General features: G+C 38.0%; 1 protein-coding gene across 4 annotated transcripts in view; it reads left to right on the top strand.

The window, feature by feature from the left end:
* Window positions 1–18587, top strand: part of MYO1B (myosin IB) — a 172487-nt gene that overhangs the window by 125165 nt on the left and 28735 nt on the right. For all 4 annotated transcript variants that reach the window (XM_045560108.1, XM_045560107.1, XM_045560105.1 and 1 more), the window contains exons 14-19: window positions 6304–6408; window positions 8401–8463; window positions 10895–11095; window positions 12277–12503; window positions 15740–15940; window positions 17427–17520. In XM_045560108.1, coding sequence (XP_045416064.1) covers window positions 6304–6408; window positions 8401–8463; window positions 10895–11095; window positions 12277–12503; window positions 15740–15940; window positions 17427–17520 — 891 coding nt within the window. The remainder of the gene's footprint in view (window positions 1–6303; window positions 6409–8400; window positions 8464–10894; window positions 11096–12276; window positions 12504–15739; window positions 15941–17426; window positions 17521–18587) is intronic.

Here is an 18587-nt window from a genome sequence, read left to right as displayed (position 1 = left end):
GGGTATAGAAAACTATTCAGATCCACATCAATGCAAAAATGATATTTTCCACCTAAGTGAAAATAAACTGATATAGGATAAATAAAGTTCTTTTTTTTTTTCTGTGTTCTTCAGTGAAAATTAGCTGTAGTATTTAAGAGTTCTGCCTTTTAGAATACCCTGGGCATCCCTTTAAAAACTGGACCATAAAGGGCTAGAACTTTTTTTTTTTTTTAATGTGTCTAATTCTGCCTCGTGACCCCACTGAGAGTCTCCATGAAAATGCTTTTTAGCTGAGTTGGTGGAAGCCTTTCATTCCCTTTGGTCCGTCTCTAAACGGAAGAGGGAAATTGATGCATTAAACCATGGGATGATGACACATGGATTTGACTACAAAACATTCCAGTACCAGCTGGGTGAATAAGCTCTGTCTTGCTGGCCGCATGTGATCTGATGTCAGTTTGGAAAACAGATGAGTGGAACATTGATACCAAAAATAAGGTGATATGAATTAAATTCATAGAGGGGGAAAAAAATCTAGCTGTAAATCCTAGTAGAACATAAGTCCAAATTTCCAAAGGAAGAAAATTATAATCCAAATACTCTAATTCCGCACCATTAAGTTTGGACATTCTTATATCCGAAAACGTGGTCTATGTCTTCTAAGAAGTATTTGTTGCATCTCCTTAAAAGAACAAATGCTATTCTTTTTAAAAAAGATATCAAATATTCAGAAGCAAGTTGAGCAATCTCCATTGATTCAGCTCTTTTTCTAAGTACTTATCCAGTAGGTCTTAAAGTTGACAGGTGGTTTACTAGCATAATCTAATTAATCATTCGTGTTCGGTAGCCCAAAGCAGGCAGTGGTGGCTGATTATTTCACTTTTCATACAGTTGAGCTAGTTTCCTACAGGCAAAGTTATTTTTAACTATGCCTTTATGCACCTTCTTGAAAGTGACCCATATATAGTAAGAATGGGGCAGGCTAGAGGAAATACTTGTTTCAAATAAAACAATCTAACTCTTGCGCAAGAGTCAATGTAGCCTAGTACATTGATCACTGGATTTGTTTTCTAAATTGTTTTTAATTCTGATGATAGTCAACGCCTTCTCTTCTAGTTTTTGGTCTTCAATTTTGTTCTTCATGTGCTAGAGAACTTAAAGAAAAAGGAGACAATTTAAAGTAGATTTAAAAACGAAAATGGCACTGTTAACTGTGGTTCATAATATATATGCACATCATTACTCTTGCTCTAACTTTTTAAATGAAAGCCTATTTAAAAAACTTTTAAGCACTATAACACTTTTTCTTAAAATTTGCTGTATTTGCATATATACCTACAAGAAAAATGTTATATATTTAAAGAGAATTTTCCTAAAACTTAAGGCAGTCTTTCAATTTTATAAACCTCTAAAAAGAGTAGAATACTTAATGTTAAATATTTTTCTCATATATTTTGAGGATTTTTTTAAAAGTTTACTTTCTGAAAAACATCAGTTCTTAATTTGGAGCCTATTTCTTGACATCGTGATATTTAAAAACGGCTTGTGGTTAAATGCATTATATTTTTCTGCAGGAACAGCATTATAATTGGGGGCTGCCAAAGGCCTTACACCAAATAAATCTTTGTTAGGACCAACAGCACATTTTACAGCAGTAATATAGCCCAACTTCTCTAAAGCAGTGATATTAGGCTCAAAATCCTATAACTAGATAAATTAGTTTATCTCATTTATGAATTTATTGTTTCATCTATTATGCAAAAGACTGCATTGTATGTAAAATTTAGAAACCCAGCCCAACATGTCATATCCAAAATTTGACTTCAAATGAAAGTGCTGAAGTAAAACATTTTATATAAATAACAGTAGTTTTTGCTTAAATAAGTCACGGTCTTTGTGTTTGAACTGCTCGTTGTTTGTGACGCTAATATTCACTTTCACACTCCTCATCTCACCATCCCAAATACAGAGGGGATAGAGCTGCCTCGTGTATTTGCCATCTTCCTTTCAGTATTTATTGTTTAAGTGTGTAAGAGTTTTAAAAATATATGTTCCTTATAGAGTATAAAATATCATTAGCCTCCTCTGTTGCTGAAAAGAATATATAGATAGGCCAGTATTTTTGATATATCTTTCAAAATCATTCCACATGGAAGTTTGTGATTGACACTTGTGAGTATAAACCAGTTATAAACTCTATGGGGAGTATGATTTTCTGTTTCTTTGATGTTGAAAGGATGGACTCAAAGTCTAGAATCTTTGAAAGAAGCCCTAGGGTTTCAAATTTGCATATATTATATCCTTCTAAACATAGTAAGTGCTCACTATCCCAATCTACAGTTGGCAAAATATAGTGTGAAATAGAATAGCAGAGAACCCAGACACCTTGCTGTTTACCTGTGTTCTCTAAAGCAGCCTGAGCTTCATTCAAGGGGGTTGTATAATAGAGATCCCAGGACGTACTTGTTTGAAGATGCTTCTAAAAGTTTTCCTTTTATCCCTCAGTCTTTAGGGATAAATGTGAGTAAGACAATAGAGAAAAATTGCATTCATGGAGCATGGGTAGAAAACTGGATACAGCGATGAGTCATTCATGAGGACAAGCTTCTGCCCACTTCCTCCTTGGAGGCTTTGATTCATGAGACCCACACATGGGCGAGCTGCCCAGCCCAGGGACTGCTGGCTGCTCACACAGTTCTTGACAAACTAAAGAAAGTCTCCAAATATAAAGTTGCTCTGGGGCCTTCATATTTATGTGATGGTTTCTAGACACAGTTTATCTAATTTATGAAGGGGAAGGGGACCCAAGTTGAACAACCTGGTGTTAATTTAATACCTATATAAATGGAACAAGGTGTTGGACCTACATAAGTTGGAGTTCTATGAACTCTTACCAGGCTCTTCCTTGATTTTCTGCAAGTTATTGTTTGTTCACTAAATTTTTGCAAGTTATTTTAAATCATGTGTGAAGTCCCATTTCCCTCCAAATTTGAACAATGCCAACAACTTAGATCACAGAAGATGTATCTTTAGCCTTCACTTTCAGCAGTAATTAGCACCCTGGTCATTCTTGACATGTTTTGGAGGCTTTGGAGGTTTGTTTGCAATAGATGCTGATTTCTATGGGAAAATCAGTTAATTTTTACATTGATGATTGTGCTGTTCTGTTTGGGGGGGGGGGTTTGTTTTTTAAATTTTAGCATTAGAATAAGGTTGGAGAGTCAAGTTTTTGTTCTTTGGCCTTCTCCAGGAGAACACTCTCCTCGCCACCCTGTTTATTTTTGAAGGAGAGGTTTTGTACAGTACCACACAGGACTGGGTCCCTGGGGCAGAAAAGAGGAGCTACTTATGGATCTTGCTGGATCTCTTCACTATTCGGTGATCTGCTGACTAACTCTGACACATTCTCTCTCTCTCTTTCTCTCTCTCTTTTTTTGTTGAGACAGGGTCTTGCTCTGTTGCCCAGGCTAGAGTGCAGTGGCATCATTGTAGCTCACTGCACCCTCAAACTCCTGGGCTCAAGTGATCCTCCTGCCTCAGCCTCCCAAGTAGCTGGGACTGCAGGCATGTGCCACTATGCCCAGCTGATTTTTGTATTTTTTATAGAGATGAGGTCTCTCTCTTGCTCAGTCTGGTCTGGAACTCCTGGCCTCAAGCGATCTTCCCACCTCAGCCTTTCAAAGTGCTAGGATTACAGACATGAGCCATAGCACCTGGCCTGCTGCTGACTCTTTCGGTGGATGTTGTTGGCCTTGGATAAATGTCATGTACATTTTCTTTTTCCTGATAATTTAGATTTAGAAGCATTAGATTCTGAAGCCTTAAGGCTTCAGTTGAGTTACATGATTTGTCATTATTTCAGTCAAAGCATTTTTGTCCTGGATAGCTCTCCCCTAGCAGAACCACAATTGAGATGCCACATGTAGGTATTGTGATCCTGTCTTTTGAATTGATTGGATGTGTGTCTTATTCTAAAGTTTTATGCCAATTAAAACTATAGCTTAAATGGTAAAAGCTGTCATTTGTGACAATGAATAACTATCAATAAGTGTTTACTTTTAGAAGTTCATTGCTAATTAAGAACTGACTGCATTTCGTGTAATCTGTCCCTTTTTGCACCAGAATGCAGTAAGTATGAACTGTTTGCAGTGCCGGTCTGTTGCATGCTCCTGTGTTAATAGCTTCTCTAGCTGTGTGAGTTTTGCAGTAAACGGTTGTTGATTAACTGTGTGGATATGAAATAGAGAATTCATACGGCAATTTTTAAAGGTTAAAGACAAATTTAATTTAGCTTTGACTTATTCCTTGAATTGTGTTATAATTGTGAAGCTTTGCCTCTTATTTCTTAATCTGCTTGTGTGTTTCATAGTCCTGTTTTAGAAGTGTACTTCAAGCTGTTCATGGCCACCAGTGTGTCTGAGGACACTAGTTGCTTTCCCCTTCCTTCTCCTCATTAATTGCCACTTGATGATTTAGCATAATTGGGTTGAAATCACTCCATAGGCACAGACTTGCCAAATAACAGAAAAGATTTACTCCATGAGTTGGTTTTCTAAAACAAACCAAAGATCTGTTCTTGTAAGCCATTAAAAGTTTAATTTTGTTTGTAAGTTTTTCATTTGTGGTAGTTGCATTATATAAGGACATGTTTTACCAAACCAAAAAGCTAGGTTTTCTATGTCTTTATGCTAATTGTAATAATAATAAGGCATCTATGCCAGACTTACTTCAGTTTCTAATCACAATTGTTAGCTCTGAGGATTTGGACACAGGGTTTTAAAAAATTTGTGTGAAAATGAGTACTGAGGAACACCCTTTGTGTCTGAGACTATATTTGTTGAAAATAGTGAAAAGAAATGTTTGCCCTTTAGTAGGAACCCTCAGGATTTAAAACAAACAAACAAACTTTTATCCCGGGCTAGATTTAGCATTAACAAGTTAAGTCAGTGATAGTGTATTCACATGCGTCACCTGTAGTTTAGAGTTAAAAACTTCCTCTGATCAGTTCATCACTGGTGATTAGAAATCCTTAGCTGACTCCCAGGAGAAAATGTGGTCAGATGTTGCATCATAAATGATGCATCATTTAAAAATTTTCCCAAGTAGGACCAAAGTTGGTTTTAAAAGATCAACTTTCAAAAAACTCTATGACTTCCTCCCTTCTGCGCTTTACGGAGAGACCTAAAGGCCTGTTGCTCTGCATATGCACAAGGAACAGCCAGCTTCAGTTAGACCATTGCATGTGGACCCTCCTTGCTCCTTAGACCAGGACCGCCCACTTCAGTGGGAGAAGAGTCGTACTGTCCCTTGCTCCCACTTGGCAAAGGGGAGAGACAGAGGTGAAAATAACAAGTTTCAGTGCCACATCTACCTCTTCCTGGAAGGTGTGGTTCCTGGTGAGATGTATTCACCCAACAGACATGTGCTTTGTGCCCTCCATATGTACAGCAATACACTAAGCCCCGTGGATTGTTCAGAAATGATTTCGGTGTGGAGCTTCTGTCAGAGAATTCATAAGAGATAACCCTAGTAAGAAGGAGAAACTGCTGTGATACCTACGAGTGATCAAGTGTGTTGGGCCTTCTGAGAAGAGAGACCGTTTCTAGCTAGGGAAATGATTTTGATGGTTTAATTCCCTTGGGTCTCTATTTGGTAGGAACTTCATTCATTCGTTCACTCGTCCAGTTCATACTGATACTGGCTAGGTGTGAGGTGCTGTGTGAGGCGAGGAATACAGTGCACAAGAGAATGTGGTTGCCTTGCCCTTAAGGAAGGTACAGCCTAGTGAGGCAGATGAGTATGGAACTAATCCGCACACGTGTACACTCACATACACACGTGTTCACAGAACATGTTTTATAAAAAGGGCTGGGGCATAGGAGTCAAGAGTGGGGGATCTGACCCTGGCAGGGGCGAGAAGGGGGATAAGAGGTCAGGTCAGAAGGACTTTCTTGAGCTCTGGTTTCACCTGAGAATGGAAGATTGAGAACTTGGTGACAGAAATTGTAAATATCACTGTGTCTTTGCTGATCCTTCAGGGGAATTTTTTTTAACCATGTGTGGGGTGTTTCTCTGTCAACTAAAAATCTTCATCCTTCAAATGCTGCATCATTTGTATATACTTCATTCGTTCACTTTCTTGTGAAGCATTCCTCGAGTGCTGCAACGGGCAAGCGTCTGTCCTAGGAGCCGTGTGCTGGGCCGCATTTAAAGCTGAAAGACCATGTGTGGCATTTCTCATGGATTGAGATGTCTGAGTGTCATTGTTATGGCAGAACTAGCAACATGATTTATAAGGCTTTTTTCATTTTCTTCATACAGGACAACAGCTTTGAGCAGTTCATTATTAATTATTGTAATGAGAAGCTACAACAGATCTTCATTGAACTTACACTTAAAGAAGAGCAAGAGGAGTATATACGGGAGGTAATGTTGAAATGCTTTTTCAAAATGTTGGTCCTTTGTTACTCATAATGTAAATTCCAGATTCAGAAGATGGTCTAAACATGACCCTGGAATCAGGTTTATCTAAGTTTAGTCAGATTGTGGTTTTTTAAAATTTGCTTGGTATGACGTCTAAACTAAGTGGGATTTTCTTTTTTACTGTGCCACTAGTGCCTAGAATGATGCCTAGCACATAGCAGGTGCTCAATAAATATCAGTTGGCAGCCTCTAATCTCATTGGATTCCACCATAATGATGAAAAATAACACTGTGTTAAGAAAATAGTCTGAAGCCAGGTGCAGTGATGCACGGCTGTAATCCCAGCTACTTGGGAGGCTGGGATGGGAGGATTGCTTGAGCCCAGAAATTCGAGGCCAGCCTGGGCAACATAGTGAGACCTTGTCTCAAAAAAGTAAAAGAAAGAAAATAAATAGTCCCAGATGGAAGTCGTGGAAGTGTTATGACTGCAAAGAACAGCACGAGGAAATTTTGGGGACTAATTATGGTGGTGGTTACATGATACTATGCATTTGCCAAAACTTAAAGAACTGTATACCAGAAATAGTATCACTATAAGGAGATTTGAAAATATTTTGAGACTTTGCTCAATCTCAATCAAAAGCATTGCTTTTCAAAATTTATAATAAAATAGATAGCATTTATTGCATGCTTACTACATACAAGGTATTGTATTAAGTGCTTTGTATAAATTACCTCATTTAATATAATTCAAAAATAACCAGAAGTAATGTTTTCAAAGTCCTTGCATTTTTTAAAACAAATACTTGGCTTTCACCCTTTCATTTTTTAAGTAGCCAGTCTTTTTCCAGGTATAAAATTATTTATTTTAAAAAAATAAAAGGGAGGGATTATTTTATGGTCTATATTTTTGTTTCCTTTTCATTTATTTCTTTAATATTTTAGTAATATTGCCTTTTTTTTTCATTTTCTTTAGTGTCATTTTAAGCTGTTAAGGACACAGAATCTTCTTTTCTTTTGTTTTTCAATGTAGATTTTTCTAATGTGATTATTATCCCCAGTGACTTAGTAAAACAACCCATTTACTCTAAAGCTAAATCATAAATATTTCATCTTGATTTTAGAATGCTTGATGCTTTAGGAATGTTTTATACTTGTCTGGCACTTTTTTGTAACATAAATATCCTAAAAGCAAGATTCATTCTCTTCCTGTCTTTTCATCATAGAGAATGCCCAAACTTTGATGTGTAACTTAAAACAGTTTGTACAGATTGTCTAAAACACTTCTAAGACTATATAGGAAGATTCCTAGATTGCTGTATGAATTAAATTCTCTCCCCTTAGAAGAAAAATAAATGTTTATACTTACAAAGTGTAAGCAGACACAGAATGATTACATTTGGCCTTACAGATTTGGCTTTGTAGCTAGCATTAAAACCGGTGCATACGTTTTCTTGTCTTTCCTTAGGTTGAACGTATTAATACTTAGTCTTGACACAGGGCTTTTTTTTTTTTAACACTTGAAATAGTTAACTTCCCTACAACATAAGATTGACTCTAAAATTAATTTTTTCCTTGTGATTACAAATTAAGAACAGAAAAATCTGGGCCTTAAATTCTTGGGATCAAGTTCTAACTTATTTCCTTATAAACACTGTAAATATACACAAAGTAATATTGACCCAAGGGCCTGTTGAGTAAATATTTGGCCCAGGGCCAGTGAACTGCATGGGAAATTGCTACAGATGAGAGAGTGGAATGGGAGACAGTTTCAGAATAGGTCAAGGGCATGCGCTTCAATCAGATTATGTCAGCTGTGGGTTGCTACATTAAGAAAGTTTTGGGAACTGAGTATGACATGTGCAGCATCGATTCTATAAAGGAAATAAATTTGGAGAAGAAGTGAGATATAAGATAGGCAAAGTGTGTTTTATGGATGGTAGTATTGTAGTTTTATCATATGTGATTTGATTTTGTTCTGTTTTATTTTTTTAGGACATAGAGTGGACTCACATTGACTACTTCAATAATGCTATCATATGTGACCTAATAGAAAATGTGAGTACTTAGGTACAGTTTTCTAAAGAATGTCTTTTTAGTAATATAATTCACTAATTATAAACGTTCTCACAGCCTTCAATTTTAAGCATTAGTATTATCACTGTTTTACACTTTTTTTTTTTTTAAGGGACTACAGAGTTCTAGAGACTTTATTGTAGCCCTAAGAGATCATATACAGTTCTTGAACACATATATAAACAGCTGGACGTTTTGATACTTAGTCTGGGTCCCCCAGGACCATCCTGTTGCCATATTACAGAGCCTTTTTATGACCTTCAGACACCAGGCCCTTAAATGCACCGGCCTTTTTTGTGTGGTTGGAGCCAGGTCCAATCCAGGGCTCCTGGGAACGTAGGCTCTTGGTGAGAGTAGGCTCTGAGCAGCCACCCAGTGTTTTGCCAAATCAAAATACCCATTTCATTTTTAAAACTCTATTGACCTCTTAACATACTGTCTACAGTAAGATAAAAAAGGATAAAGGGACCATCTCTGGAGCTGAATTAAGTGGGACCCCAGAAGTGGCTCAGGTACCCATCTAGCACTGATTCCGAAAATGTTGCAGAGGGTACTGGGTGTGTGACTGCAGGTGGCCAAGGACCCTGGAATTTTTCAGATGACCCAAACCCGTGGGTGTATGTGAAAAAACTTAAAGTATGAAAAATTATTGGATAATTTTTAGTAAGCTTTGTGCATCCAAGATTTTTGTTTTTAGATCGTATTCTGTAGTTTATCATAAATGAATTAATTGTAGGAAGACTGGTTTGTGTGTGAAAACCAGGAAACTGTTATGTTACGCTTAGGATTACTAGTACTTCTGACCTTGATAAAGTAATTTGAGACAATGTGTAAACTTCATCGTCCTACAGTCTTTTTAGCAGTCAGTGGTAGGGGAACGCTGTGTTTCAGGAATACCGTCACAGGCCCTGAATGTATAGCAGACCATTTTCTTTTCATCTTTAACAAGCCCTTTTGGAAATGACGTAATTAGCCATTATTTTTTTCTTCAATATTCAAGATACTCCTGAAAGTTGCATCTTTGAATAAATTGAACATTAAAAGCAATATTCTAAATCATCATTATTTTTCAATAAAAATTAAACTTCATTTTAGAAAATCTGAACAGTGTTAGAATGGGAACACTAACATTCCACATAAGCAATTTAAAACTGTAGTCTAAAATCCAGAAAATCAGTGGATTTCCTGAGAAATTTTCCTGATAAATTTTGTGAAGAAGGTAATTTGCTGTACGGACTTTAATTTTCAAAATTCTTGACTAGTATGTTTTCCTTTATAAACATAACATTGCACTTAATTATTCTTCCTTGAGAAGAGGAGAGGGGAAAGAACAGTGGTAATATACTTAATTCAGCTAGATTATCTCAGCCAAAAATCCCCTTGCATTTATGATTGAAGAAACTCACGTTCACATAGGAGCCTGGGTACATAAAGGAAATGTTTCCTTCCAGCATCATTAAACAATAAAGTTTATTCTGGGGATATTATGAACACACTTGATTCCTGAGAGTCCACACTTCCCCTGGGTTTTGTGTGGAATAAGTAACTGCTGGTCAGGATGTCATGGCTTTGTGAGTAAAAGGGGAGAGGAACAGGGGACTTGGCCTTGGTGGAAGTGGGTGGGGTTGATGGTCAGTGGAGTGGATTGTTTTTGGAATTAAGACTTGTGAGCTTGTAGGGGCAATCCAAGGAATCTCAGCCATTATTTGGCAAAGTAAAAGCTTCCTGATTTCTGATTCAGTTTAGGGCTGACTGCTCTTGGAATAAATATGATCACAGGATCTGAACGTGCAACAAATAAATTTTCATTTATGTTTTTCTTTATAAAACAGGCATGTTATTCTAAAGAGGTATTCTTGGAAACAGTTTGATTGCAACGATCATTAAGAGCAGTACTCCAAATCACAGCTTTTTTTCACTAGAAAATAAACTTTATTTTGAACACATGAAGAATTTGGAAACAAAACCAATTTCCTTCTTAAGCTGTGACTCAAATAATGGATTTAGGAAACTGCTTTGTGATTTGTAACATGTTATAGAGGCTGTATTGTCACATTAGTTTCTGGCTTTTAGATTTGTTTTTGAATCTTTGCAGTTTAACTTTTTATAATAGTATGAATTTCAGTCATCAGCTGGCTAAGGTGGCTGAGCTCACTCCCACGTCCTGTTCTGTGGGTGGGAAGAGACTGAGACAGACACATTCCTCGCCCCCACCACACACACACCTGGGGACACTTCGGAAAAGCTACTTCCTGTGGCTTTTGTTATTTGTTTTTGATTCCCTGCTTTTCGTCCGTAACTGAGCAGAATTTTCTTATGACTAAGTTAATTGTGTTTGATGGTGTAATTAGGAATAATTACTAAAACAATATGGTGAGGAAGGAAGGTAACTTTTTTATTTCCTTTCTCCCAGAACACAAACGGAATCCTGGCCATGCTGGACGAAGAGTGCCTGCGGCCTGGCACCGTCACCGACGAGACCTTCCTAGAAAAGCTGAACCAGGTGTGCGCCACCCACCAGCACTTTGAGAGCAGGATGAGCAAGTGCTCTCGGTTCCTCAACGACACGACGCTGCCTCACAGCTGCTTCCGAATCCAGCATTATGCGGGCAAGGTATGGGGCGGCCGTGAGCACCGGCCCAGAGCCAGGCCTGCTGAGCCCTTCCTGCGAGGAGGCGGTGCCCGAGAGATGGGTGTCTCAGTAACAATGCTGAGTTGTGAGGACGAATTGCGCTGCTGACATAGTTGACTCAATCAGTGTTCAATAGAAATAGAATCTGGGCCATGGGGAGCAAAATCTCACTCATATGGAGAACTGAAAGCAAAGCCAGTGAACTTAATGAAAAGTCCAAATATATTTTTAAAAATCGATTTTATTATTTTCAAGCTATATGCTAGTCTTATAAAAATATCTCTCAACACTATTAAAGGAGATTTGCCAGTAAAAATTAGATGTCACTAAAGACTTAAAATAAGGTTTTCAAAGTACAAGCGACTTAGCAAAAATGAGGAATTCTTAGATTGAAATTTTGAAATGACACTGGGGGAAATATTACTTTTTTAAGAAAGTACTTACATGGTTACTATTTGGGGAAATTAATTTCATATCATCTCATATAAAGAAAATGTTAAAAACAATCTTGATAATAGATTAATTGATAATTAAAAGATAATGATACTTAGAATCCTAAAATATTATTGATTATAGTTAATACTTCCTTTCTTAAAGGATTGTAAACTTCAAAGGGAAAAAATTTTAATTATGTATTTATAAAAATTAAGTATGTGTCATCTGAATTACCTTTAATTTCAAAATATTAAAGCTTGGTACTTCTTTTTTTAATTAGCCTAGATTATTAGAAGATACGTCTCTGATCCGTTTCTCTGCTGCTTCAGGATGTCTATGAAAATCTTAGTGTTATTTCTGTTTTCCCCTGTCTGCTTTTAAACAGACTAGAATTGGCACATGAGAACTAAAAAATAAAAGTAAAACCTCAAAATATGTTCAGACACCAAAAAAATCCCAAATCCTTTGAAAATGTTATGATAACATTTTTGGAGTTTATTCTTGCAAATCCTGAATGGTAATAGAATTTATTTTGATCTCTTCTGTGATTTAGACAGATGGAATTTAAACTTGGAGGTGAATTCGATATAGAGTGTGACTAATGTCTCGGGGACTTTTTGGTAGTGAGGGAAGAGGCTGCAGTGTGGATAGTGTTGGAATATTTTTAACAGTTGTTTGACATGGTAGCGTGCAGTGTGCCAGTGTTGAGTTCTGTGTGCTGCTCATAGGTGCTGTACCAGGTGGAAGGATTTGTTGACAAAAACAACGACCTTCTCTATCGAGACCTGTCCCAGGCTATGTGGAAGGCCAGCCACGCCCTCATCAAGTCTTTGTTCCCCGAAGGGAATCCCACCAAGATCAACCTGAAAAGGCCTCCGACTGCAGGCTCTCAATTCAAGGCATCCGTGGCCACTCTGATGAAAAACCTACAGACCAAGAACCCAAACTATATTAGGTATTTCTGACATATATTAGGTATTCTCTGACAGTTCAAATGTGAGAGCGCTCCGAAGGAATATCATGTTCCTGTTTGCTTCAATCTGAGTGTAGCTCAAGCAGAGGATACCTGATGTACTTACAGCTGAAATAATATCTGGGGTTGGCTTAAAAAATTCTCCACTGTCCTTTCCCCCAAAATAAGAAAGTTAAAAAAAATGAAGAAAAAAAAAGTCGGGGAGATGATAATGATACTTAATGAAGCTTAGTCTTTGGCATCTAGGGGTTTTCAACTTTCTGTGTGTTTAATATTTTTTTTAATGACACATTAAGAAACAAAATATAAGTGGTTTTTTTGGGCAGGGTTTTGCAGAAAACTCCTTTGTTGGCTTCATTTTGAATTCTTATTACATTAACTTAGAGGAGAGCACTGAAACAAGTGGAGCTTTAGTTGCAACTCTGGTGCTTGTTAGGGGACATGCACCTCTTTCTTCCCTGTGACAGGTGTAGGCCTGGAGAAAGCAGTGATTTCTAAAAGCAATCTGAATGTTTTAAAAACAATAGAAAGATCTTCTTTAAAAATCTCTGGTCTTTTTTTTTTTTTCCTACTTATAGACCATCTTAGGTATAACTATCTTAAGATTCAGGCCGGGCGTGGTGGCTCACGCCTGTAATCCTAGCACTCTGGGAGGCCGAGGCGGGTGGATCGCTCGAGGTCAGGAGTTCGAGACCAGCCTCAGCAAGAGCGAGACCCTGTCTCTATTAAAAATAGAAAGAAATTATCTGGCCAACTAAAATATATATATAGAAAAAATTAGCCGGGCATGGTGGCGCATGCCTGTAGTCCCAGCTACTGGGGAGGCTGAGGCAGTAGGATTGCTTAAGCCCAGGAGTTTGAGGTTGCTGTGAGCTAGGCTGATGCCACGGCACTCACTGTAGCCCGGGCAACAAAGCGAGACCCTGTCTCAAAAAAAAAAAAAAAAAAAAAAAAGATTCAGTAAAGACCAACTAGTATTCCAATTTGTCGTGTGTATTTGGTGAGCTAGATAATAGAAGCTATGTTCTGATGGGTCAGATTTCAGACAGCACACCCGTGCCCACAAATACTTTCTATAGTTGTCTTTGAAAATTCAGTTAGGAGGAAACTAGAGTGGAGAAAGAACATTTCTGTGCTTGGCTTGTTTACCTGATTTTTATGTTAGTAGAAATATAAGTAGGCAAAATCCCATGGTTTGATTGCAGTCAGATTAGAACATATATTGGGAGAAGATTCTAGTTTAAAAAAAAAAAAAAAAAGAGCCAAGACCATCTGGGCATGGTGGCTCATGCCTATAATCCCAGCATGTTGGGAGGCCAAGGCAGGGGGATCACTTGAGCCCAGGAGTTTGAGACCAGCCTGGGCAACATAGCAAGACCCCATCTCTACAAAAAATAGAAAGAATTAGCTGAGGGGGTGGTGTGTGCCTGTAGTCCCAGCTACTTGGGAAGCTGAGGCAGGAGGATTGCTTAAAGCCCAGGAATTTGGGCTGCAGTGAGTTATGATCATGCCACTGCACTCTAGCCTGGTTGACAGAATGATACTCTGTCTCTTAAATAAAAAAAAAAAAAAAACTAGGAAACTTTCTGTGATTAGTTGCTTTTGTTATCTCAATTGAGTGAATTTTTTTTACATTTTACTATATTTTATTGAGGAATCATTTACATGAAGTGATATGCACAGATCTTAGGTGAACAGTTCAATTAATTTTTTAACCATTACATATACTTTTTGGTAGCCACCACACAGGTCAAGACATAAAACATTTCTATCACCTCAAAAAGTTCCTTTATTTCCCTCCACTTTCATGGTTTTTATGTCTTCTCTAAGAAATGTTAATTAATAGACCCCAAGGTTGTGAATATATTATCATATATTTTCTTCTAGAGCTTTGTAATTTCAGATTTCATATTGAGGTCTATTTTTCCTGCATATAGATATCCTGTTGCTCTGCTACTATATATTGAAAAGAAAATAATCTATTTTTTCATTTATTTGCTTTGGTGCCTTTAGTATCAGTTGCATGTATATGTAGGGGTCTGAACTCACTAGGCTGTTCCATTGATCTATTTTGTCTATCTTTGTTTAACCCAAAGAGTGGACATTATTTTTATAAATGGTAAAACAAAAAGCATAACACCAAGGCCAAACTATTAATAGATAAGATGATATTGTCCATATATTGTGTGTGTGTGTGATTTATTTGACACTTGTAGTCAGGCAGCCATAATCATAAATGTTTAACCATCGTATTTATTAGTTAGGGCACAGGGATTACTGTAATATGATCCAAAACCAACAATGACTTAAACAACATTGACATTTATTTCTTACATAACTTCCAAATGTAAGGACTCCAGAGCTAATAGGACAGCTTCTTTTATTCTGTGGCTCTGCCATTTCTCAGCTGTTTTCTTCATCTGTGTGGTCAAAGATGGCTGTCCACCATGTCAACATTTGCAGCCAGCAGTAAACTAAACAAGACCAAGGAGAGAGCCCATCTTTTCCTTTAAGGACACAGACCGGAATCTACAGTCCTTACTTCCTGTCTGATCCCAGTAGTGGTCAGAATTTGCTGGCATGGCCACACCTACTTGCAAAGGAGGCTGGGAAATGTAGTCTTCCCTGGGCAGCAAAGTACCCTGATTAAAAAGAACAGACCTAGGGAGGCAACGATTTTTATCTTTTTATTGAGGTATTTTATATATAAAGTGCATGAACCTTAAATGTGCAGCTTGTTGAATTTTTACATAGGTGTGCACTGGTGTTACCCCATCCAGACCAAGATGTAAAACATTTCCATCATCCCAAAAGGTTCCCTTGTGCCCTTTCCATGTCTGTCCCCACCACTACCTCTCCCCAGAGGGCACAGCAATCCTGATTTCTAACCACGGATTAGCTTTGCTTGAACTATCAATGGCATCGCACAGGTACTCTTTTGACACTTTTTTCACCCAGTGAAATGTTAATGATTCTCATGCATGTTGTCACCCATAGTAGTAGTTTATTCTTTTTTTTAACTGCTGTATATGCAGTATTGTATTTATTTTTAGGTTGTTGTAAAATGATTTGAAATCATTTCAAAAGAAATGACTAGGTTTCCCAGAAATAACATATTATTGTACCATGAAACAATCATATATAATACTTTGTAAAATACAGATAGTTAAATCCTTAAGAGGCAGAGTTTAAAACCTAAAATCTTTGTAATCTCTTAGGTGTATCAAACCGAATGATAAAAAAGCAGCACACATCTTCAGTGAGGCTCTGGTATGTCATCAGATCAGGTACCTGGGCCTCTTGGAGAATGTCCGAGTGAGGAGGGCCGGCTACGCCTTCAGGCAGGCCTACGAGCCTTGCCTGGAACGATACAAAATGCTGTGTAAGCAAACGTGGCCCCACTGGAAAGGGCCAGCAAGGTAAGAAATCCATTGACCGTACTTACTAATGAATATTTAAAATATACAAATAACATGCTTTTTCCCCATATGATGTTAGGTAAACCAGAATTCTATGAAAAATTGGGTGTAACCTCTGTTTTGGACCCTTTTCTATGACGGTACCATTTTGTGCTAATTCTTGATTAATTATTGAGGTCTCAGTTTTCTTAATGTCAAAATAAGACTTATGGAATCCACACTTGGAACTTGTGTGTCAATACAATTGTTAAAATATGCCCATGGTAAATTCGTAGGAGGTGATTTGTAGTTGACATATATATATTTGTGTAGAATCTTAGAAGGGCAAAGTTAGAGGCACTGGATTACCATTCTCAGCTTGCCACTTTTCCCATGAGGAATTTAGCCCCAGAGAGAGTCGGTGGGTGGGGGTGAAGGTCTCACTCTTTGCCCAGGTCTGCGCTAGTTGAGAATTAGGTGACAGGAGCAGATGGGATTCACAGTGTCAGTGCTGTTGCTGGGAAAGCTGGATTGAAGAACGGGCCATATGGCTTTCAGCTAGTCTGCCCTGAATTGTCTGACCCATTCAGTCCCAGCTCAGTGCTGGACACTGCAGGCCCATCCGAGGAGCGTCCCCATGCCCTGTGAGCTCTCTGCGGGCTGGGGAAGCTCTCTACAGAATACTACAGGAGGGCTAACGTGCGTGTTTCATGGGGCTGGGCAGGAACTCAGGGATTTTCATTTCACTGTGCTTGTGTTGCCTCCACATTCTCAGTGGACCCGGCCTTTCATAGGAACATCAACAGTATTAAGACATTCGTTCTGCGTTATGAGAAGATACAGAAACTCCAGACATATGGTGTGGTCTCTAATGCCTAATAATGTTGGATCTGGGTACTGTTTCAGTTCCCACTGCTGATTCCCAGGGTGTTATGGAAAACGTGCACCATAATACTGAACATGTACTTGCTCCCTGCCTGGTACCTACTCCACAGGTGGTGGAGCGAGGTTTAGTTTTGGAAAGCCAGGGTGCAGGATTTGCAGGTCAGAGCCAAGTCCAGGCCTTCCTCCCACCATGTATGGCTCACGTTCTTCTGCATCCCACTGGGCTGGCACTTAGCACACCCTCAGGGCCAGGAACAATGTCTGAAATGTTTTCAAGAATTAACTGAGTGGGTTCTGAGTGTCCCTAGTTGGTACATCATTATGGGTATATTTGATAAAAGTGTTATTGTCTGTACAAATGCAACCAAGAAATTGGCTTTAATACCATATTTTCTTAGAATACATAGTTCTGAACCCAAATTTGCCTTTTTAGTGTTTACCAAATTTGGTTTAATTTATGGAATTCAGTTTTGAAAATTCTTTGATAAAAGGATGATTACTGAAAAAGCAGTTATACTTGGAAATGAAGCTATTTTTTTATACCACAGAGAACCTGATATCATGACATAAGCTAAGATAAAACTATTTTTGTAACTCAGAAAACTGTTTTTATTTTTTTAAGGTCTGGTGTGGAGGTCCTGTTTAATGAATTAGAGATCCCTGTGGAAGAGTACTCCTTTGGTAGATCAAAGATCTTCATCCGAAACCCAAGAACAGTATGTAACCAAAACTTTCACACTCTGAACTTAAGTTAGAATCATATAGGCAAGTTCTTAAAAGATATTTAACTTTATAACATTACCCAAGATGGTGCCACAAATGCCACAGTCTTGTGTTCATCTGCAAATGTCTAAGAGGATGGAGCAAATCAGGGATAGTGGAAAAACATGTAATTTTTATGAACTGTCAGTCTTTGGTCTGATAGATTGTACAACACTTAAGAAATTATAAAGAAACTGTTACTACAACAATAAAATCTCCTGAATTCACACCAACTAGGGGAAAATTCAGTCTGTATTTGTAATGTCTGAATTATGCAATAATTTTAGGAACTGTAGCCCTGTTATTTAGAGATACTTGAAGGTACTCAAATGAAAATTTTTTTAAAGTTAAAAAGAACACTTTTACAATTTTACCTCTTAGACCAGGCACGGTAGCTCACACCTGTAATCCCAGCACCTTGGGAGGCTAAGGTGGGAGGATCACTTGAGGCCAGGAGTTCAAGACCAGCCTGGGCAACATAGTGAGACCCTGTCTCTACAAAAAATAAAAATAAATTAGCTGGGTGTGGTTGTATGTGCCTATAGTCCCAGCTACTTGGGAGGCTGAAGTGGGATGATCACTTGATCCCAGGAGTTTGCGGCTATAGGAATGATCACGCTGCTGCATTCCAGCCTGGGCAACACAGCAAGACTCTGTCCCCCAAAAAATAAAATAAAATTCTACCTCATAGAACCCTAAGGGAACCTTTATATAAATGAATAGATGAGCATGAACTATATTACTATAGCAGTTGATTGGTCATTTGGAAATTTAGAGATTTGGGAACGCATTAGTATTTAAATTGTTTAAGAGAGAAAATTTGCCAGCGTCTGCTTTCCATTAGTAAATTGCATCCTCGTAGATAGAGTGAAGGTAGACTTAAGCTCCCTTCAGCCTCTCTCTGATTTGTCATAAATTCTGCATCACTGGAATAAAAATTGTGCATTTTCCATGAATTCATCAAAATCATTTTCTCATGGGCTGTTATCCATCTCGTGTGTAATTAATATGATTATTCAAT

The sequence above is a fragment of the Lemur catta genome, chromosome 8 (assembly GCF_020740605.2).
Source record: "Lemur catta isolate mLemCat1 chromosome 8, mLemCat1.pri, whole genome shotgun sequence".
In the NCBI taxonomy this organism is placed as follows: domain Eukaryota; kingdom Metazoa; phylum Chordata; class Mammalia; order Primates; family Lemuridae; genus Lemur; species Lemur catta.
Note: the sequence above shows the minus strand (reverse complement) of the source record. Positions and strands in the feature narration are given on the sequence as shown.